We start from the raw sequence: 22,710 nt of genomic DNA, 5'->3' as shown, positions 1-22,710 counted from the left end.
ACATAGCGTGTACATGCATGGAAACGTGAATTTACTTACAGTTCTGATCAAAACTAGAGAGAAATTCTCAATCTGTCTTCTCGCCCACAGCAGAATTACAGCTTACAGAAACGGTAGAGCAAAAGCCAGGGTATAGACCTGGGGAGACTTAACTGTGTGCCCCAGTTTCCACAGCTGGGCGGTCCTTCTCCTGGGAGATGAGCCAGGGCTCTTGGGATGGGCCAGTTTCTTTCTCAGCATGATATTTCCTGCAAGTATCATACTGGGGCCCTTGATGCAGTCAGACATGATGAAAATCTGTTTCTGTTGTTCTTTTATTCCCAAATTTCCCAGTTTTCCTCTTCCATCTGAAGAACTTTTAGTAGTTTGTGTGTTTTGTTTTGCTTTTAAAGCATGTCCATGATCAGATGATTCTAAAATAGCATGCTTTGACATTATAGGTATTACAATTGTCAGTTGAATAATAGCAAAAATGTTCGTTTTATTTGTGTGTGTGTGTGTGCACCTTATCAAGCAGCTGACCTAATTAGAGTCAGGCTGCAAATTTTGTTTTACCTTTTAATACTTGTCAGTCTAATATTTGACATGGGGATACATTTTATGAATTTACATGTTTTTTAGAAAGAGGGTCCAAAGCATTTTCTGATGGAGTCTCCATGATAATTTAAGAAGAAAGAAACTAAAGATAGCTCACTCTTGCTCTGGGCTTGAATGACCAGATGTTTGATTTTTAGAGATGTATAAATTAAGTTGATAAAAATCAGTATTTCTGTTTTAGACTAAATTAGAGATGTCTGTCGAGTAGGAACTTAAATCTAGCTGTGTTCTTATGGAAAGCGTAGGCTAGACATGACCTTTTGAGAAGAATTTACATATAAATGCCATTTAAAGCCGTGGGATTTGAGGAGGGTAGATGATAGATTTGTCTAGGATGAGAGGGTGGAAAAGGAAAGTTGTTCCTAGGACAGTCTTGGAGAGTTTTAATAAGTAGGTGTCTTAGTTAGCATCTCTATTGCTGCGATGAAATGCTATGACCGTAAAGCAGGTTGGGGAGGAAAGGGTTTATTTGGCTCACACGTCCATGTCACTGTTCATCGTTGAAGGAAGTCAGGACAGGAACTCGTACAGAGCAGGAACCTGGAGGCAGGAGCTGATGTAGAGGTCGTGGAGGGGTGCTTGGCTTTACTGGCCTGCTCCTCATGGCTTGCTCAGCCTGCTTTCTTATAGAACCAAGGACCACCAGCCCAGGGGTGACACCATCTACAATGGGGTGGCCCCTCCCATCAGTCACTAAGAACATCCCTTACAGCTGGATTTTTTTTTTTTCGAGACAAGCTTACTCTGTGGAGTTTTGGAGCCTGTCTTGGAACTAACTCTTGTAGACCAGGATTTCTCCCTCGTCTGTAACTCATTCCTTTCCTATTGATAGCATTTCCTGGAGGCTGCCTTCCTATAACTCAGATGTGCCTTCGAGATGCTCTGCTAGCCTGTATGATAGTGACTCTAGCTCCAGCTCCTCAGAAGCCGAGAAAGGAGCATTGCCTGAGTCCAGGAGTACGAGATCAGCCTGAGCAGCGCAGTGAAATGCAATGTCAGCAACGACAGGCATTTTGTCGGGGCTATTTCAGCCCTCTTGGTAGACTTGTGCACCTCAATCCAGAGCTTGCTAGGTGGACGTGGGTGCTTGATGCTAATAATAGCATGAGCTAGCCATACATGCCACTTAATGTTTTCAGCTGACTACTTTTTAAAAATATAGGGAAGGAAAACTATTATTCCTTTACCTTCTCAGAGTTCTTATATTATGTTCATTGGAATGAAAAATAGATCAATGAAGGAAAAAATCAAATGGAAACTTATTAACATGTATACGTCTTATATACAGGGGCCTACCATGGGAAAAATGGGTATATTTCAAAGCAGTAACTTAGACTTTAAGGTTAAATGTGATCCTCTTCTGAAACCAAGGATTCTTCTGCCTGCACCTCCCGTCTTGAGGCAGTAGCGCTGGGGTTGCAAACAATGCATGCTGCTGCATCTGGGTCCTGTCAGGCTTCAGCCCTCTGAGCCATCTCTTGTCACCCTCTTCATTATTCACGGCTGTTTTTCTCAGGCTATGCTTTCTTTTTTCCTTCCTTCCTTCCTTTTTTTTTTTGGCCTGATAAGTTATGCCTTCTTATCACAGAGTGTTGCTTTGTTTTGTTAGCATGTGTGCATGTGCGCGCATGTTTGTGTGTGTGTGTGTGTACGCGCACACATAGAGGCTAGAAGAATTATCTAGTGTCCCATCTGTCACTCTCCACCTGATCCATTGAGGTAGTCTCTTCCAGAACCTTCAGCTCTCATTTTCTCAGGCTGAGGCTGGAACCCAGTGAGCCTCAGTGATCTTCCTGTCTTCCCCAACTCCCAGCCAGAGCTGGCGTTACAGACGTGTGACATGTTCTGCTTGTTTCCAGGGTGCTAGGACCTAAACCCCAGTCCTCATGATTGTGCAGCAAGCTCTTAACCACTGAGCCATCTCCCCAGCCCTTCATTGCAGAATCCTGACGTGGAAGAGGAGTTGAGGAACGTGAAAACAGCCCTGCAATGGGTGTTCCTCCTCTTTTTACCTTCTAAAACATAGCCCTTCATTCCATCTTCAAGCTATGCTTTGGTCTTGTAGCTCAGGCTAGCCTGGGACTTGCTGTGTGACTCAGAATGCCCTTGCTCTTTTAGATAACCTATTGGAACCTCCTCTTCTATTTATACATAAAATGTTTTCTTTATTTTCCAATCACTGCTACATGATATTGCCTGTGTGAATATATCATAGTTTAATTAGTCCTACGTGGCCATGCTTAAGTTCTTAGTCTTTTATTATAAGCCATGATACAGAGTCTTATGTGCAGAGATTTCACAGCCATTTAAGTGCATCACAGAGTATGTTATTGGGAGAATTACTGATGTTTGCAGTTTTTATGGATGTTATCAATTGCACTCCATAGACTGTATCTACTTTTTGCTTTGTTTTGTGGCAGGGTTTTCTCTGTGTAGCCCTGGCTGTCCTGGAACTTGCTCTGTGGATCTGCATGTCTCTACTTCCCGAGTGCTGGTATTAAAGGCATGTGCCACCATCACCTGGCTTGTGCCTACTTTTTCTGTAACTGTCTTTCTGTAGCTGCACATCTGACTTCTTTGTGTGCACATTTACTGAGGTGCTGAGGGCTAACTCTTTACCACAGAGCTAGCTATACCATCCATCTCTCTCTTTATAGCTTAAGTTTGCATTCTCCTAGTGAATGTGAGGTTAAGTTTCTTTTCCCAGTTTCTAGAGACGTCTCTACCCTCCTGGCTGCCTTGTCTCTAGCCCAGCTGTCTGTTGGTTTTCAAGATGATGCTCACTAATGGCTTATGATTATCATTTTTAGTATTGACATATATTGCATCATTGTTTGCCTTTCTAGAATTGGACATTTTATTTGTTTACTTATGAATGTGCATATTTACCAAGGTACTGAGGACTGAATTTAGAACCTCTTGCATGTTAGGCAAGCACCCTCTCTCAGAGCTATACCTGCACCCACCGATTTCCATTTAGGATGTGGGTCTTGTGCTGCTGAGAAGAGTTATTACAAAGCGCTTTCCTATTTAGAGTATTTATTTGAGAGTAAAAACAAATCCTAACATCTATTGTAGCTAGCTCTAAATAGGCCTTGTCTTACCCAGGTTCTTCACCTGTAAACCCAGAGGAGAGAGGATTGCGCTAACTGACTTCCTGTGCTCTGACCTTTTAGCGTTTCCCAGAAGCAGAGTGTGTTTGCTAAGCTTCACAGTCCCCACAGCCTGGGTCCTGGAGCATCCCAGTGACACACTGGTGCTGCTTTCCAGCAATCTTGTTCTAGCAGTTTCTTGTTGGAGAGACGAGGCTTCATCTGGTTACAAATTTGCTTTGCAGTTGCCTTACTGGACAATTTTTATTCAGAAATGTTCATTTTACATCAAAGATACTCTCTCAGAAGTGTGACCTCTTTAGTGATAGTGGAGAGTTTGGAGTGAGCTGGGTACTAAGAAAATGCTCCTGCTTTAATTTGGTTTAACTCTCGTCAGTAAATCTGCATGTCCATCTTCATGGCTGCCTGAATGCCTCTGTTGGCCTGTCGAACTTTTCAGACCCACGGGGAAACTGATCTCTGTAAGTCTGTTTCCCCTCAGAACTCAGCACATGAGTTACGTATCCCTCCGTCAGAGAGCTAAGGACTAATTACAGAGGGGTTTTCTTAGTGGAGTTTCACTTCTCGACATCCATGGAAACCCCACTAGAGATGATATTAACATGCATTGCTTCGTGTAACCAAGTAGTAAGATGAGGCATAGACATAGCATGTGAGCCTAAACAGTGTTTTAAACAAACCTCAAGACCACAAGGGCTTCCAGCTGGCTCTCTGCCTTTGATTCTCGTCAGTTTGTTCCCTGCAGAGTTAGTGAATGCATTGCTGTGTTTGTCAGCCCACAGTGGCCACAAGACGGTTGGATCCCCTGGAGCTGGAGTGACAGACAGTTATGAGCTGCCCCATGTGGGTGCTCGAAACCAAACTCCTGTCCTTGAAGAGCAGCGACTGCTTTTAACCACTGATCTGTCTCCCTGGCCCTGAAATATCATTTTTACCATGACCTTTTCCTACTTAAGAACTCAGGGTCTTGTGTGTGTGTGTGTGTGTGTGTGTGTGTGTGTGTGTGTGTGTGTGATAAAAATTCTCAGTTTGGCCCTCAAAGGTCTTTTCAGACGTGTTCTCCCACTTCGTTCCAGCTTGTGTGTTGATGGTATTCCTTGTTTGCCACATTGAAAATCCCCCAGGGTCCTTTGCTTCTGGTTGTCAGTGATGACCACAGTCCCTCTGCGTTATTTCTGCTCATTTTTGTTGCACCAAAAGCAATGCTATTTCTATCTACACCTAAGTATATTTGGGAAATGTTAATTTAAAAATGAATCAGAAAAAAAAGATTTAGAAGTTACTAGCTAGGAAGAAAATACAAGGGACAGCCTCTCCATGTTTCATTTTGTTAGAAGGTGTGCAGTAATGGGAGGTGACTTCTGGGTTCCAGAGTGAAGCTTAAGTCACAGAAAGTAACGTCGTCCCACTTTGTCTAGAAGGACAGCGAGATTAGCTCAAGTTTGAGAGTGCACCTGGCCTGGGAACAGTGGCAGGGGCAAGATTATCTCAGTCCCAGGGAAAGTCAGCAACGGACCAGTGAGTGAGTCTAACTGAATACAGTAATGTTAGTAAAATAAAGGTTGTTAATATACATAAATATTAGGAGCAATGACTTGTATAATTTATGCTATGCAGATGTTTTCACGTGAAAATAAAGTAGTTAAGTAGTGCAAGCCCTGTGTCTGGCTATGCGTCTACAAAGGGAGAACATTTGAAAGAAATTCAGAACCGAAAGGGGAAGCAGATGTTTGGGAAATATATTGCCCTAGATACATGCACATTAAGTGCAGGGTGAAGAGGGGAGACTCCACACAGGAGGGGCTCCCCTGAGTCCGGATTAGACCCAAACCACACCGAACACCTGTTTTCACAGAGATCCTTTATTAAGTGGGGAAGAAAAGTTAAAGTGGCTGCTTTCTGACTCAGGCAGGAAACAGCAGCAAATGACCTTGCAGGTGTCATTTTTAGGAGAAGAAAGGGAGACTGTGCTAGAATGACTATGGGATGTGAGATGTGAGGATGTACGTCTGTTGAGAATTGAACAAATACAGATGTAGCTTATGAAAAATGCATACTCAGAATTAATCAGCCGGACTCAATGAAGTATATTCAGGGGCCAGTGGGATGAAAGAAGGCCTGCTCTCCCTCAGAAGTCTTCAGGGTGACACTGGCCACAGTCTGTACAGAACACATGTGTGTTGCCTTCTGTGTTCCTTACTTAGGGGAACTTGATGGTACCTACTAGGCCCAGTCTTGTTCCTCTGATGGTGCCCTTCTTACAGAATGTGTGGACTGCTTGCAGTGTCCCTGCTGCCTGGAAGGTGGGTGACATGCACAACTGTTTTGTGGCTTTCGGTGCAGCTTTCTCAGCCTTTAAAACCTTTGTTTTGGTGATAACTTTGGAAGGGATAACTTTGGTACCATCTTGGTGAAGTCTCAGGTATCTCTGATATAAAACAAAGCATTAAAGCAAGTGTTTCTCAACCTGTGGATCGCAATCCCCTTGAAGGTCAAATGATCATTTCACAGGGTTCATGTATCAGGTTTACATTACAGTTCATAACAGCAGCAAAATTACAGTTATGGAGTAGCAATGAAAATAATTTTATGGTTGGGGGGGTCACCGCATCATGAGGGACTGTATTAAAGGGCTGCAGCAGTAGGAAGTTTGAGAACCACTGCATTCGATGATTGCTTTTCCTCTAGAGATACTTTATATATGGGATGAGAAGACTCTGGCAGGGAGGAAACTTTCCGAGGGCTGGAAATGGGAAAGAGTCAGTTCAAACTTCAGTTACTTTAGTGGCAGCACCTCTCAGCGTCAGTGCAGGAAACAGCCACGTCTTCCAGCTGAAACTTGGTGCCATCTAGGTTCAAGCTCTGCTTTCTGGAGTGGATTTGTCGGTGAGTCTCCCTTACACCTGGGAGATGAGCGATTCACTTGCCTGTCGCTTTTCAGCTCCAGATCTGTTTGCATCGTCTGCTTGTGCTCCTGGAACTATGTCCCCTCACGGTCACTGTTCCTTGTCGGGAGAGAGGCGCTGCAGAGGAAGGGCTGGCTGCCTCTTCTCATTCTCATGCCCTTCGCCTGCTGCTTCTGTGGCACGGACACCTTAGCAGTACATTCAGTAACTCCGCCTGATCCGTGAAGGGCACTTTACCAACAGATTCTGCTGCCCTGAGCTATTCTCTCCACAGCTCTCTCTGGCAGCTGTATACTTAATAAAGAAATAAATCTTTAAAGAAAATTTTTTTAAAGTAGTAGTTCTGTTTTCATAAGTTCTTCTGAGGTTAATACACGCAAAACGCTTGGAACTGTGTTTTCACAAGTATTTCACCAGGGTTTGCTGATGTGCTGTTGTCATCATCATCATCATCATGGCCACCAACAGCACCTTAAAGTGACATTTCTATCCTTTGTCCACAGGATGTTTCGTCTTAACGCCCTGTCTGCATTGGCAAAACTAGCTGTGGGCTCTCGATGGTACCATGGAGCATCTCAGCCCACACAGACCAAGCGAAGACTGATGATGGTGGCCTTCCTGGGAGCATCCGCAGTGACTGCCAGTTCTGGTCTCTTATGGAAGAAGTGAGTGTTGTTTCTGGCTTGATCATTTGGTGTTGATGATGTTGACCTATGAAATGGGGTTTTTCAGAGAACTGTGCTATCCTGCCAGAGAAGCAGGCAGAAAACAGTGCTTCAATCTCTGCCTGTCCCCTGCTGAATATGTATATCGTGGTGTAGGGATGGTTTTAGAAAATGGATGTTTCCTGAAACTTCACAATTTGATGGCCACATGCAACTAATAATCCTTGGTACTCCTGTGTCACCTGATCATTTTCTTATGAGTTGCTGAACCTTCCCTGGAGGGAAAAGAAAATGTAGTTACCCTCAGGCCTCTTGTTTCTGACTCTGCCATACTTTGTGTTTATCTTCTTCTTCATTCACCCTGTCTTCAAGTTGCTATCATTATGCGTGGCTTTCAAAAACAGTACATTTTAAAATTAATTCTATTGAATAAATATGTAATAAAGTCTACCCATTTTAAACATATTATGTGAAACATGATTATTAACAAATGTATACCGCTGTGTGACCACCCCCAAATCAAGAAATAGAGCATTTCTACCAACCTATAATGTCCTCCCAGGCTTCTTCCACGGTAGTCTCACATTACCCACAATTCCAAGCAACTCCTGAGCTGACTTCTATCACCGCTGCTTTGTATTTCTGAATTTTAACCTAAGGGGGAAACCATAAAGAATGTATTTCTTGGAGGCTGTGTGTTGGGAGAGCCTCAAGGCACAGCCCTGGGGATACAGAGACCGGAGCACTGAAGGTTTGAGAGCAGCCTGTCTTTAAAGCAAAGAGAGGCAGAGTGAGCCCAGTGCCCATCTGGATGTCTTCTCTCACAGAGCACAGCTTCTGAAATGTGTGCTTCTGCATCAGGGGTTGGAGTCCTGTGCAATCCAGTAGTACTCTTTCACATGGCTGTATATGAAGCTGTGTTTCCTCTTCTCGGGGGGCTTCTTTCTAATTGTCCGCTCTCACTGATAAAACCGTCTTGTCTTTCCTTTGGCTGTAAACACCTAGAAATATATTTGCTTGGAAAATAGAAACTTGATTCAAAACTGCCCAGCCAGGGCGGCTCAGAGGGCGAGGGCTTCTGTCACCAAATAAGATGACCTGAGTTTGATCCCTGGGAGGAGAGAACTGATTCCCAAGAATTGCCCCCTGACCTCCACACAATCACTTAGATGTGCACCACCCTACACCTAAAACAACAGTAATAAAGTGATAGATAGATAGATAGATAGATAGATAGATATTTGAAGCAAAATAAAACACAAATAGTTTCCCACTGGGCTCTTGGCGGTGCACCACTGTGGCCTGGCTGAGCGGTGATCCTGTTCCACCTATTCTGTACTGTCCTAGGCAGCACGTTCCTAGCCAGGCGCTTCATCGTGCTTTGCCTTCTGCTTCTCCAGCCGCTGATGTTGCCAAGCTTCTTCCCAGAATTATTGTCATTTCTTTGGCCTCCTTTGTGGATTGTGTATTCAAATTATCAGTAAAAATTAAATTACTTTGAAAAGGTTTCTATTTAAGTGTGCCCTGTGTATATCTGTGTAGGTATGTGCACGTGTGTGAGGGTACTTGCAGAGGCCAGAAGAGGGCATTGGAGCCCCTGAAGCCAGGGCTACAGGTGCTTCTGAGTCCCGGACATAAGTGCTGGGACCTGAATTTAATGCATACTCTTAACCCTCAGCCATCTCTCCAAACCCAAATTGGCTTTTTTTTTTTTTTGAGTGCTAAAAGTTTTTTCTGGCCACAAGACTTGGGCAGACATGTCCTTATTGTAAATATTGTCACCGAGTGGTGCACTTCTGCACCTTTTTCATAGTGTCTCTCAGAGAACACAAACTTCATTTTGAAAAAGCCCAGTTTGTTGGTATTGTTTTATAGATTAAAGGAGTTTGTTTCTTATTGGGGAAAATTTTGTTCATCCCCTACTGTATGTTCTCTGTGCTCTGAGTTTTAGAGTTTTAGAGCTTTAGGGCTGCTCGTAGGTTAATTTTTGTGACTGGGGTGAGGCAGGGGATTTGTTTCATTTTATGGTGATGCTAGGACTCGAACCCAGGGCTTCGTGCATGCTAGGCAAGTGCTGAGTTACTCTCCCAGCCCTGCCCTCAGTTGTTCCAGTCTTCAGTTGTTGCGTCAGTTGCCAGGACATGATGCTTCGTTCCTTAGCTGCGTGTTTGCTTTCAGTACCCTGTGCCTTTGCTTTTTAGATTTATTTATTTGCCTGTTTATTTTTATCCTGTGCATATGAGTGTTTGCTTACCTGTATGTGTGCACCACCACGTGGGTGCTGGGAACTTAATCTGGGGCCTCTGCAAGAGCAGCCCCCGCTCCTAACCATGGAGCCATCTCTCTGATCCCAAACGAAGGTTTTAATGCTCCAGAGAGCATGTGGTGTTTAAACCTGTTCTTTCGTCTCTCTCTCATCATGATGCGGTGAGCCAACTTTCACAGTCATTCATTTTTCTTGATTGCACATTTATGTTCCTTATTATCTCCCTCTTGTTCTTTTTCTCATACTTACTTTAAGTTAAAGTTTTATATCATTACTTGGTATTTCTATTTTTTACCCATACAGAAATTTAATACCATCTTCATGCAGTGCTTTAGCTGTGTCTCACGTTTTTAATATATTGTTTTCACTGAGCTCATATTTCATTTTTCTTATTGTTTAGTCTTTATTCTAATTAGTTACTTGGAAGACTATTGTTAATACTTAAAAATATTCAGTGAATTTTTTCCATACTTTTTGTTTGTTTTTTGTTTATCTATGGCTTAATCCACTGTACTGTAAGAAATAATCAAGGGGGTTTTGTTTTGTTTTTGAAAAGAGTCTCTCTGTAGAGCCCAGTCTGGCTTAGAATTTGTAACCTAGGCTGCCATCCGGCTCAGACCCATCTATCTTAGCTTCCCTTCCCCCTTGGTGCTCTGATTATAGACGTACACCTCCATGCCCCCTCCCATTCACTTAGTTTTATGGTTGATTTTGTCTCTGACAGCAACCTATAAGACAGCTCTCCATTTCATTTTCCTATTTCTCATTGACATGTATTAACTGTAGGTATTAATGGTGTCCAATGTGCTATTTCCTTGTATGCATGCCCTGTGTGTTGGTTTGGGGAATGGCTCCAGACATCAAGCCCAAGTCCACCCGCATGCTAGGCAGGTGCCCTGCTCTGCTCTTTCTCTGTTTCTCCCTTTCTCCTTCTACCTGCCCTCTTTGTGCCTGCTCTAAAAGCAGGACTGGCCGGCATTCCCTAAGGGGCTAACTAGCTGGCAGCAGGGTATGCTAAGCCTCTGTTGCTGTTGTTTTGAACCAGCCGCACTAGCAGAACTTGATGGCTATGGAAACTTGAGTTCCATATAATTTTTGTGTATCACAGAATATTATTGTTTTATTCCTTTCAACCATTTAAAAATGTAGAAACCATTCTTAAGTAGAGGACTTTACAGAAACAGGTAAGAGGCTCAATTTGACCTATGGGTCATAGTTTGTCAAGCTCTGCTCTGGACTTTATGTCAAACGTCCTGTGTTTGTCGTAACCTACCTTTAGGTTAGTTCTGTCGTAAGCTACCTTTAGGTAGTGTTCTGTGTCTCACCATATATGTAAGAACACCATATATGCAATGACACATTTTAGTTTTCCTCCTCTAGCTCTTGGTATTATTGCGTTATACATTCCATGCCTGTATGTGTACACACACCCCAGGGAATTTTGTTATTACTAGTTACTTTTGCTTTAAATTTTAAAGAAAGGGGCAGGGCTGGACTTGGCAATGTATGTCTTTAATCCCAGTGCTTGGGAGACAGAGGCAGGTGAATCTCTCTGAGTTTGAGGCAAGCCTGGTGTACAACTCATGTTCCAACACTACCAGAATTTTGTAGAGACACTGTGTCTTAAAAAAAAAAAAAAAAAAAAAAAAAAAAAAAAAAAAAAACAAGCAAAAAAGAAAGTGGCAGCCATTGTCTTCAGTTATATACTAACTGGTAGCCCGCCAGCCTCTGTGGATGGCTCTAAGCTCAAGACCACACAGATGGCCCTGCTTAATTAAACTCAGTAGATCCCAAACCAAAACAAACAGACGTGAATGTAGGAAAGGAGCTTCTGGTGGGGGGTTGACAGTAGTGAGGGGGGCATAGGAGCACATGTAAGGGTTGGTAGAATATCCTATCTACAACGTATGAGACTCTCAGAGAGCTGTGCATGCATGTGTGCGTGTGTGTGTGTGCATGTGTGTCAGAGGACAACTTGCTAGAATTAGTTCTCTTCCTCCCACTACATGTGCGCCCCCGCGCGCGCAGACACATACACACACACAGAGAGAGAGAGAGAGAGAGAAATTTTATTTCATATTCTTTATTCTGTATCTATTTTTATTGCAGTAAACAGCACATAACATTTTTCATCTTAACCATTTAAAAATATATTTTAGTCATATTAAATATATTCTCATTGTGAAACAGGGCTCCAGAACTTCATTTTGTAAGAATGAAGTGGGACACTTAGGAAAAAGAATGGAATGGTACCCACTGAAAAATAAAAGTGAAATATTAAACTCATTGAAGAGTAGGAATGAAATGGCATACCAATTAAAAGGGAAAATGAAATAAGTTATATGCCCACTGAAAAGTAAGAACAAGATGATATTTCTGGAGCTGGAGAGATGGCACAGAAGTTAGGAGTACTGGCTTCTTTTCCAGAGGCCCTGGGCCCAGGTTCAGTTCTCAGTACCTTCCAGCAGCTCTCCAACTCCAGTCCCAGGGGACCCAGTGCCCTCTTCTGACCTCTGCTGGCACTGCACACACATGATGCACAGACACACGGGCAAAAACACTCATACACATAAAAATCAAATCGCAAAGGAAACTAAAGCACGGTATTCCCACTGAAAAGAAAAAAATAGGGGGCTGGAGAGATGGCTCAGCAGTTAAGAGCATTGCCTGCTCTTCCAAAGGTCCTGAGTTCAATTCCCAGCAACCACATGGTGGCTCACAACCATCTGTAATGAGGTCTGGTGCCCTCTTCTGGCCTTCAGGCATACACGCTGAAAGAATATTGTATACATAATAAATAAATAAATAAATAAATAAAAAAAAAAAAAAAAATAAAATGACATACCCATTGAAAAGCAATTTTCAGGTCCATCAACTGTCCATCTTCAGAACTTTTTTACCTTTACAACCTGAAATTTCACCCATTAAATAATAATGCCACATTCTTCATTCTGCTCTATGACTTAACTAGTTTTGGTAACTCATGGAAATGCAGTTATATAGTATTTGTCCCTTCTGTGCCTAGCTTATCTCACTTAGCAAGCTGCTGCTCTTGCTTCCTATGTGTGTGTAACACGGAAGAGGGGATTGCTGAGTACTTCCAGGTATTTTAGGAAGTTCTTCATGCAATACTGTGGACGGGTGTGATTGCTGCTCCGCTAAACTGTGTTTGTGAATATTTGCTACTATGACGGATCTCCATGGTTGATCGAGGCTTCTCTTTTGTATCCCCAGGGCTCATGCGGAGTCTCCGCCTTGCGTCAACAACAAAAAGGCTGACGCAGGTGATAAAGGAAGGACTAAAGATGAAGGGGAAATCTCCTGCCACGAAGGAAAGGCTGCGGATGCCGGGGCCGAGCCTTACCCGGAAGAGAAGAAAAAGAAGCGTTCTGGATTCAGAGATAGAAAAGTATGGAGCAGAGTTTTGCTAGGGAATCAGAACTGTGTCCTAAAGGGGAGTCGTACTGTCCGGTTCTATCGTCTGTTTCTGATGGGTCACAGGCGTCCTGAGTCTTCATCTCTTAACTGTTGTAGCCAAAGGTGCCCTGGGAGTGGGAAGTGTTATGTGACAGAGCTATGACAGACAGACACACACAGACACACACACACACACACACACACACACACACGCACGCACGCACATGCATATGCACACACCACACCCCCGCATGTATGCACACATGAATGAGAGGGGTACTTACAGGAGCAGAAATGACTCACAGACAGCTGTGTCACCCAAACCCACCCCAGCATGGGAGACAGCTCACAAGTGCTGGGAACCTGGAGCTCACTGTGCAGCCTGCAGGCAGCTCCCCAGGTTGGAGGTTTTCCATCCAGGTGCCTCAGCTAGCTAAACCTCTGCCAGTAAAGGGACGTCCCCACTAAGAGGCCGCTGTCCTGAGTGGGGTTAAAACTCTCCTGTCTCAGGGGAAGAACACCACTCAGCCACCACTGAGCCAGTGGCCCTCTGCCTGTCTTGTGACTAAGATAGGGTTTCCCTAAGGCCGCTTCAAGGGAAGGCCAGGCTGGGACATGTGATCCACAGCAAGACATGTGCCATCATCACCTCCACAGAGGTTAACCCTGAAGACAACTGGGTCTAACGCCACAAACCGACAAGTAACCAGATGGCCAGCAGGACCCATTACAGTGACAGACAATGATCTACGCTGTCCCTAGGGAGGCGCTGTCCTCAGCCCAAAGCTCGGGGCTTGCCTTGCCAAACTGAAAAATGCAAAGTCTAGGTAGTTTTCTGCTAAACTGGATTTTTAAAATACTGCTGAATTTTCTATACATTCCAAAATATGAGAGGAACTAATTATTACAAAAATCTATTTGTACTGGGGCATGGTGGCATATATACATCCCTAACATTCAGGAGGTGGAAGCAGGAGGACCATTGGAAAAAAAAGAGACAAAAATAAAATACACACAAAGAATCTAACCCATCTGTTGCCCCCCACAGATACATTTTGTTCTGTAGGAAAATAAGTTAAACAAAATCCAGACATCATAAGTGAATAGCTATAGCAGAAGTGAAGCCATGGATAAAGACTGTACGTGAGATCTGGCAAGACACTAAGACACTAAAAGGAAGTGGGAGTTGATATGGAACAATCTCCAGGATATGATGCTAAGTTAGAAATACTAAATGCTATCAATGTGCACATACTAAATGCTATTAATATGTACATAGTAAATGCTACCAATGTGCACATACTAAATGTTATTAATATGTACATACTAAATGCTACCAATGTACACATACTAAATGCTATTAATATGTATATGCTAACTGCTACCAATGTGGGGATTTTACTGAATCTGTTACTTTGCTGAACCTAACTTTTCAGAATAAAACTTTATAGCCATACAGAGCCATTGATTTATATTAACACTGCAGCAGCTGAGTGGGGATGTGGGCACTTATCTTAGCACTCAAGAGACAGAGGCAGGCAGATCAGTGAGTTCAAGACTGACCAGGGATACACACTGTGACACTGCCTCAAAGAAAAAAACAAACAAAAATATTATAGCAGAATGATAATATTCAGATTGTGTTCAAATGAATAGTGTTCTGTAACATAATTTAATAAGTTTAGCAAGAGTCCAGGTTTAGAACTCCTGACTTTTATGATCTTATCTTTCTGCCTTGGATATGTTGGTTTAACCTTTTAGTTCACAAAAGCCTCTTGCCCTAAACATTCCAAAACGTGCTCTCTGCTCTCTCCTTCTCTCTCTTCCCTGTCTTTAAAGAGGGTACAAGCAATACAAATGGCTACAGAAAGGTTATTTCCTCCGTAGCCACTACTGCCAGCCAATAGGCATAGTCTAAGGTGTGATGCCTTTGGTCTAAGACCTGTAGCCAAGCCTCAAGGCTGTACGGAGGTTGAATAGTTCTTGCTGTGTTTGCCATGAGCTCAGTCTTTAATCTTCTGTGAAGTCTCAGATTTGAGACTTTTTAAGATTTATGTGTGCATGTTCGCCTGAAATGGATGTCTGTGTACCATGTTCATGCACCAACCTCAGAGGCCAGAAGAAGGCATCAGATCCCCTGGAACTAGAGTTATGGAGAGTGGAAGCCACCTCGTGGGAACTGGGAATTGACCCCAGTCGTCTGCAGAGTACCCAGTGCTCTTAACCTCAGCGCCATCTCTCCAGCTCCCTAAAATCTCAGATTTTAATGCAAGTTCTCCTTGAATTCCTGTCATGTTATAAATTGGCAGTTCATCGTCGGCGGCTAAAACCACATTTGGTGCTAGAACTAAGGCCATGGCTAGACAGCTTCAGGGACCTCACAGCGTCTGCTCAGGTTAACAGACACAATGAGTGCTGTGTTAACATATGGATTACCTGCTTTATAGACACGGAACTAATGAGTTCTTAAGCTTTATTACGTTGATACATTTTTATAAGATACTATTTATTAATGGCTACCTCAGCATATAAAACTAAGGTATGGGATTTGGGATGTAACTCACTTGGTAGGGTACTTGCCTAGCTTTCCTGCAGCTGTGGGTCTGACCCCTAGAGCTTTGAAAAGTACTGACTGTGGTACCTAACACTGTAACGCTTGCATTCGGAGGCAAGAGGACCAGAGTTCAGTGTCTTCCTCACCTACAGAGCAAGTCTGAGTCCAGCTGACAGCCTTGAGACCCTGTCTTAAAATAATAATAATAAAATACAATCCAAGCAGTAGAGACATTTTTCACTAAAACCCATGTAATTGATATAGTATTTTGTGTGCTCTGGACTCAGGCATGTGAGCTCATAGTAATGTGACAAACTTACAGATAAATGTGGCCATGCTTGATTGTCGCTTTTACTCAGACTTCTGTGCACTGCCCTCTGTCACTTCCAGGTACGCAGCCTGTGAAGGCTGTGCCTAATAATCTATCTAAAGAGCTTCAGACCTGTGAAGAACTGAGCTTCCAGGATAACACAGTTTTATCTTTCCATGTTATCACTTCATGTATTTTGCCTTATCAGGGCTGCTAATCACCAAACCTATGACAGTTCAAGTCTGTTTTCTCTTTGTATTCAAGAAATTCCTCAGAAAGTGAATCCCTTTTTAAAAGTTAATATTTAAGAGCCCATAGGCTACTGTATGCAGCAATTCCATTATTAAGGCCTTTGGAATTCTTTTAGTGGCATTTTAAAATTTTGCTAGTTTTCAGTAACTAGGAAATTACTATTTTTTTAAAAAAAAAAAGGAACTCTAAACAAATTCTGTAAACCTTGCTTCAACTAGGGTGTGAATGATATCTTGCAAGAAAGAAATTTTAAATTGAGCTTCATTATATTTATTTAAAAAAAAAAAAAGTCCAGCTACAGAGAAATGATCAGCTTCTCCCAAAAGTAAGATGAGAATCGGCGAACTTGAGCATAGCTTAACGTAGCAACATTCTCTAACTTTCTCATTTTAGGTGATGGAATACGAGAATAGGATCCGAGCCTACTCCACACCAGACAAAATCTTCCGATATTTTGCCACCTTGAAAGTAATCAACGAGCCTGGAGAAGCAGAAGTGTTTATGACGCCCCAGGACTTCGTGCGATCCATAACCCCAAATGAAAAGCAACCCGAACGTAAGGTGCTAGTGTGGGGGCAGGCTGGGGCCGCTTGTTTGTTACCGCCGCTTTGCTTCCTTCTCTGGGCGTCCTAACATTTATGGATCCACACAGCAATTCAAATCACCGTTTGACTGTTAGATGCTTCGAATTGTGCTCAGCTTCTACAGTCCAGTGTAGAAGTCTTGTTGAGAGGAACAAGCTGAGATAAACTCTGTGTGGAAAGAAACAGCATCAAGGTAAATAGTTAGGGATGCTTTTAGGAAATACTGTGAGGAAATGATTGAGTAGACTCCTCCCATCTCCCCCAAGACAAGCCTCAATACCGTTGTGATCCATAGTGTCATCAGCACTCAGACAGGGGAGCGCCTAGTACACAGTGAGCCTGCTAGACGTGGTGCCAGCCCTGTGCGTTTCTGCCTGCTGCGCTCTACTTTCCTGCCCAGCAGTAGCCATGGGACAGTAGCCTGATCTCGGTGTGGTTTACTGCTTGGGCAGGAGCAAAAGAGGTGGCCAGTGCAGACTTTATTCTCAAAATGCTTGCGCTGTACATTTTGACTTACTCAGCATCTTTCCATGCTCACTGGCTCCAGCATTTAAGGGACTAGAGCAGGAACTGCAGGAGGACGTGACAAAGCATGGAATTTTCTTACAAATGCTTTGGGAAAGTCACTGAAGGTCTGATGACTGTAGTCTTTTAAAAGCAGCCGAACCCCAGAGAAGAGAGAGTCTGATTTCTTTTTTCCACGGTATAGTAAAAATACCCGATTTGAACAAGAAGTTACACAGCCATTCTAACAAACCAGAGAATTTAATCCATTAACAGGAGCAAAAGAACTGGACAGTAACCATCCCTAGGTATGCCCAGGTAGGTCGCCTGCGGTGGATGGCATGTGGGCAATGCCTGTTCCCAAAAGAGCAGTTAAGACATTTCCTGATAACTGAAGCTTTGGTAGCTTGTTGCTAGTAGACCTCTCCTACACACTTTATATTGACGTGAAAGGACATGAGACAGCAAAGCCACACAAAGAAGTTAAAAACCCCAGGAAGATCTATAAACCAATATAGGTTGAACACTCTGAATCTATGATCTGTAAGCCAAAATGCTCCAAAATCTGAAATGTGTGGAATGTCAGTGTGGCATTACAAGTGGCTAATTCCCTGTGTGTCTGCTTGTGGATTGCAGTCAGAACACCAGTGCACAAAACATGTCGTCTAAAAATGTCAGTGGGCTGTGTGTATAGGATGCATATGAGACGAAAATGTGTTTGATGCCCAACTCATACATCCTCCTCCACTCTGTTGAGTGGCCAGTTCTGCTGCGTGAACTGTGGCTTCCCGGATAGGCTAAGAAGAGCGCCCTGGCTGTCTAGTGTGGAGAGCAGCTGAGAGCATGCCTTCGTTTGGGGTTTCTTTTCCATCTGTTTCACCTCCATTCTTCCACACTGACCCCACATCTTTTAGGAAGCTTGAACAAGGCAGCTGTGGAAGAATGCAGGTCACTTGTGTTGCAGAATTTCTCTCTTGCATTTTACTGGTTATCTATCTGTGATGTTTAATGTGTTTCTTGGTTCTCTGTGTTTCATCTATGTAGAAAACACACAAAATTCTAGGGAAGGACACTATCCTAATAACTGTGAATGTTGACATCAGGATGTATTTTATTCTTCCTCAAATGTTCCTTTATGTTTCGTAGACTTCGTATATATTCATTCAAGAAGTATTGAGTTGCTTTCTGCCCTCAAAGAATTTTATTTTATTTAAAAAATTATTCTGCATGTATGCTTTCAGGCCAGAAGAGGGCACCAGACCTCACTACAGATAGTGAGCCACCATGTGGTTGCTGGGAATTGAACTCAGAACCTCTGGAAGAACAGCCAGTGCTCTAACTGCTGAGCCATCTCTCCAGCCCAAATTTTATAAGATACACCAACCTTTTTATTAATTGCATTGCACTTTCAAAGTAGGTCCTTTTTAAATATATATTTAATGGAACTATACATATCAAAGGAGAACTTCAGGGAGTTAGTTCTCTCCTTCCACCGTGTGGGTCCTAGGTATCAAGCTCTTGTGTCCAGGCTTAGTGACCAGTACTTTAACCACTGGGTGGTCCAGCCCAAGATTTAGATCCTTTCAAACTTGCTTCAGCACCTTGTTTTGTGTTGGGGGAGGGGGGGCGGGGCGGAGACAGTAGAGCAGGCTGTACTCACAAGAAAGATGCTTGGAGAGATTGTCCCAGTTTTCTATGATAGCATAGCATTTATGCCTGCAAGGCGATAACTGTCCAGATAGCAATCTCATTTCTGTCAGTAGCTTTGAAGAATGGACTTTGCTTTCCGTGTGACGATGAGAATGAACCAATACTTTAAGATGGGCCGCTGAAGACCATTTCCTCACTTAGGGAGTATTATCCTTATTCCTTTGAAAACAATTATATTTTCCAGTTGTCTTTGTATAGTCTGGCATTTAACTTTGCAGCACATTGCTGTTTGTTTATTTGTTTTTACGGTGGTGGGAACTGCATGCAGTGCAGGCACTCGCCTCTGTCCTGCATCCCTGCCTCCCTTAAATTACTGGAAAATACCCTACATATGCTGAATAGTGAGTGAGCAGGCCGTACACAAGCTCCCTTCTCATGTCCATGGGAAGTCAGAATAGCGAATAAGTGCTTTTCTTTGGAGAATCATGAGGGAAGTTTCTGATACATCAAAATAAAATCTAGCATTTTCATTTGCTCATTTGCAAGAATTCATTAGCAAGAATGTAGATACAGCAAAATAAAATATGCTGTTTCTGTGTGGGGTAGAACGAAGAAGAGTAAGGTGGTAGATTTCTAGAGTTTAACTTTTCGTCTTCAGTCGGTTGGTCTCCAGCCAGCCACTCCTAGTTCACCGTAGTTTTGTCATGGCTTCACACGTACTATATCCCAGGACACCCAGCAGACCTAAATCTCTGAGTTTCAGTGTTAGAACTTTTAAAATAATCACGAAGCACAAACTACTTCAAGCCTTCAAATTAGAGAATTCTGAAATGAGCTGATGAGTTTCAGAGTGAGAAGGTGAATAAGAATACTTCTGTACTAAATATCAAAAATGTGTGTATAGAGAGTATGCATAGTTAAATGTGCAGAATATTTAAAGGGAAGAAACATCCTGTGCTCCTTGAACACCTCAACAGCCTCTGTGAAGTTAATGTGTCCTCTCCATCCCTGGATATAAGTACAATGACTTGGGGGCTGCTTCAGGCTGTGGGTGTGGAATGATTCTCACTGTTGTAGTAAAAACCATTTCTCTCCAGGTGTGGTGATGCACACCTTGAATCCCAGAACTCAGGAGGATCTCTGTGAGTTCAAGGTCAGCCAGGGCTACAAAAGTGAGTTCTAGGACAGCTAGACCTACACAGAGAAACCCTATCCTGAAAAACCAAAATCCAAAACCAAACAGAAACATTTCTCATAGCCATTTGATGATGTGGGTAACCAGAAGCATGGGGTAGGGGTAAAGGTCCATGGAAACAAAGGACTTTGGGGCAGAGCACAGCGTACCCTGTAGCACAAAGGGTCTCTGTTACCTTTCTAGTGTATCAGCCTGGTTCATTTTTTATCCTGTGGTTTCCTCTACACAGGAGAATAAAGGCGTGAATGGAGAAGCAGGTCTCAGTGTATGTTCCAGGTATCCTGGAGTCCCCACCCCTCGAGGATAGCCCTGCACCATTTTAAGGATATTCTTGCCTGTAAAAAACACTTTTAGTGACACATAACTTTATACTTGATCAGGTATTTTAAATACATTTTGTAGTACTGTTTTCCTCCATATACTTATTGTGTTCTGTGTTTATTTATTTATTACTTGCAGGGTTCCACTCTGTCTGCTTTTATTTTCAATCCCCTGCCGTATTGTTTCCTCTAGAATAGATCAACTGCAGCTGACTCCCTGATTCTTTATGCCCCATGAACAGAGAACAACTTATACATTTTCAAAAGTGGAGGAGGACCACAAGTCTATTTTATAGCAGTTGAGAATTTTGTGCAATTCAGATTTCAGTGTTCATAAGAAGCTTTATGGGCGTAGCACACTCTTTCCTGTATTGCAGTTTGGGAGCTGGGCGAGCAGGCTGGAGTAGCTGTAACAGACCATGCGCCTCTGGGCTAGAAACCTGAAGACTAGAAATCTTACAAGACAGAAAGTGTGCTAGCCATCGGTATGGAACGTGTGTGGGAGTTAAACGTGGGCTTCCTGCCTGTGTGTATCTTCACAAGATTAGTGTGTCGTGTCCAGAAATCTAAGCACTTTCTAAAGAGTGCTCACTTTTGGAGACACTTAGAGCCGTAATAGGCTGCTGTACAGGGAAGAGCCATTTTTTTTTTATTTTTTATTTTTAGTTTGCCGTAAGGACAGGGACTCACTCTGTAGCCTAGATTTGAGTTAGAGCAAAGTTTGTTTTTAAAGACCAAATAGTAAATATTTAAGACTTAGCAGGTCAAAAGGCAAAGTAGTAAGTTCTACTCTTATCTCTGGGGCTCTAAGGAAAAATAAAAAGAAAAACAAAAGCACAGTGAGTTGGCTAGATATGGCCCAAATGCTGTCACTTGCCAAACTGCCCCTTCTGTGAACTTGTCAGGACTGAATGATGTAATGACATGCAGTAAGAATTACTATTGTTGCGATTAGATTAACCTGCTGATATGAAGGACCTCAAAGCCTTTGGTGAGACTGATTTAAGTAGAAAAGTGGTAGACATTGAAGTCAGTTTGGAAGGTCTGTTATGGTTATAGACGTAACTGATGAGTTTGTAATTACTCAGAAATAGTACTGAGCTTAAAGGTTGACACCAATGAGCACACCAAACTGGATGGGGAAAAGCCCGCATGGCCTCCACCCTCCATAAAGAACTCTGGGCAACTGAGGAATGCTGGGAGCAGGAGAGGTGGCCCTCGCCAGGGAAGAGGGCACCAACTGGTTGTCCAGTGACAGAAGGTCAGGCCTGAAAACAACAGATGAGTAACATTATACGGACCGAACAGATTATTTAGAAATATGTATATACACACATATATATTCAGGAATATATATGTATATGCATTACATGCATATTTATGTAGAATAACAATTAGTGAAAAAAATCAGCCATGAATTTGAAGGGGAATAAAGAGAGGTGTATGAGAAAGTTTGGAGGAAAGAAAGGAAGGGAGAAATGTGGTGTTAAATTATAATCTTAATTTTTTTAATTTTAAAAATATTGTTTAGATATCTGATAGCCTTTGTGGCCTAGATTTATTAAGCATCATCATTTTTTCCTTTGTGTGTATTTATGTGTGTATGTGCACACGTGTGAGTATATTTGTGTGCACATATGTGCGTGTGTGCATATAGAGACTAAAAGTCAACTTTGCTCCATCCACCTTGTGTTTTAACCTGGAGCCTGAAGAGTTAGACTAGCCATCTCTACCTCCCAGCTCCGCGACTATAAGCCTGTGCCACCACACCTTCCTTTAGCTTCATATTTCTCATGAACTTGGCATACCAATTCAAAAGTATCAGACCTACGCCCAAGGCTAACTAAATATGCATGAGATATGCTGAAATCTGAAACTCTGATTATAAAAAGATTAGCACTTAGGAAAGGCCAAGAAGTAAATGATTAAAGTCTGTGAAGTCTCATAGAAGATAAACTAGATTATTATCCAAACTCTGACTAAAGTACAGACAAGCTGTAACATTTAAGATTATGCTAAAACCCCCAGCATTCTAGATGTTTTATAAAAATTTGAAATATTGAAATTTTATATTCTACAGTAAAGGTATCTTGTGTGAACCCAGAAAATGGACTTTGTCTCATTGTGGAAGCCCTCGAAGTTTGTCCACATTCGAATTTATTAAATGGCTACTTGTGATAGTACACTTTAATAGTCTGGCCTTTGAGCACTGAGATGGGTAAGATTGCATGTCTCAGCAGAGGTGGCATGATCACTGACCGGCTGCTCTGTGTTCTTATGAACTGGGGGTCTTCGTACTAGCATGGCTGGGCCTCTCAAAGTTAGTTGCCTAAGCAGGTGTCAGAAGAAAAGATTGGAACCGAAGAAGGCATAATGC

General features: G+C 42.6%; 1 protein-coding gene across 5 annotated transcripts in view; it reads left to right on the top strand.

Moving 5' to 3' along the window:
• Positions 1-22,710, top strand: part of Micu1 (mitochondrial calcium uptake 1) — a 135,984-nt gene that overhangs the window by 12,216 nt on the left and 101,058 nt on the right. For all 5 annotated transcript variants that reach the window (XM_041656153.1, XM_041656152.1, XM_041656150.1 and 2 more), the window contains exons 2-4: positions 7,120-7,281; positions 12,782-12,956; positions 16,474-16,636. In XM_041656153.1, the coding sequence (XP_041512087.1) occupies positions 7,121-7,281; positions 12,782-12,956; positions 16,474-16,636 (499 nt within the window). In that variant the 5' untranslated portion in view covers position 7,120. The remainder of the gene's footprint in view (positions 1-7,119; positions 7,282-12,781; positions 12,957-16,473; positions 16,637-22,710) is intronic.

This window comes from Microtus oregoni, unplaced genomic scaffold, assembly GCF_018167655.1.
Source record: "Microtus oregoni isolate MIOR12 unplaced genomic scaffold, Mior012 000007F_ref0000211, whole genome shotgun sequence".
In the NCBI taxonomy this organism is placed as follows: Eukaryota; Metazoa; Chordata; class Mammalia; order Rodentia; family Cricetidae; genus Microtus; species Microtus oregoni.
Note: the sequence above shows the minus strand (reverse complement) of the source record. Positions and strands in the feature narration are given on the sequence as shown.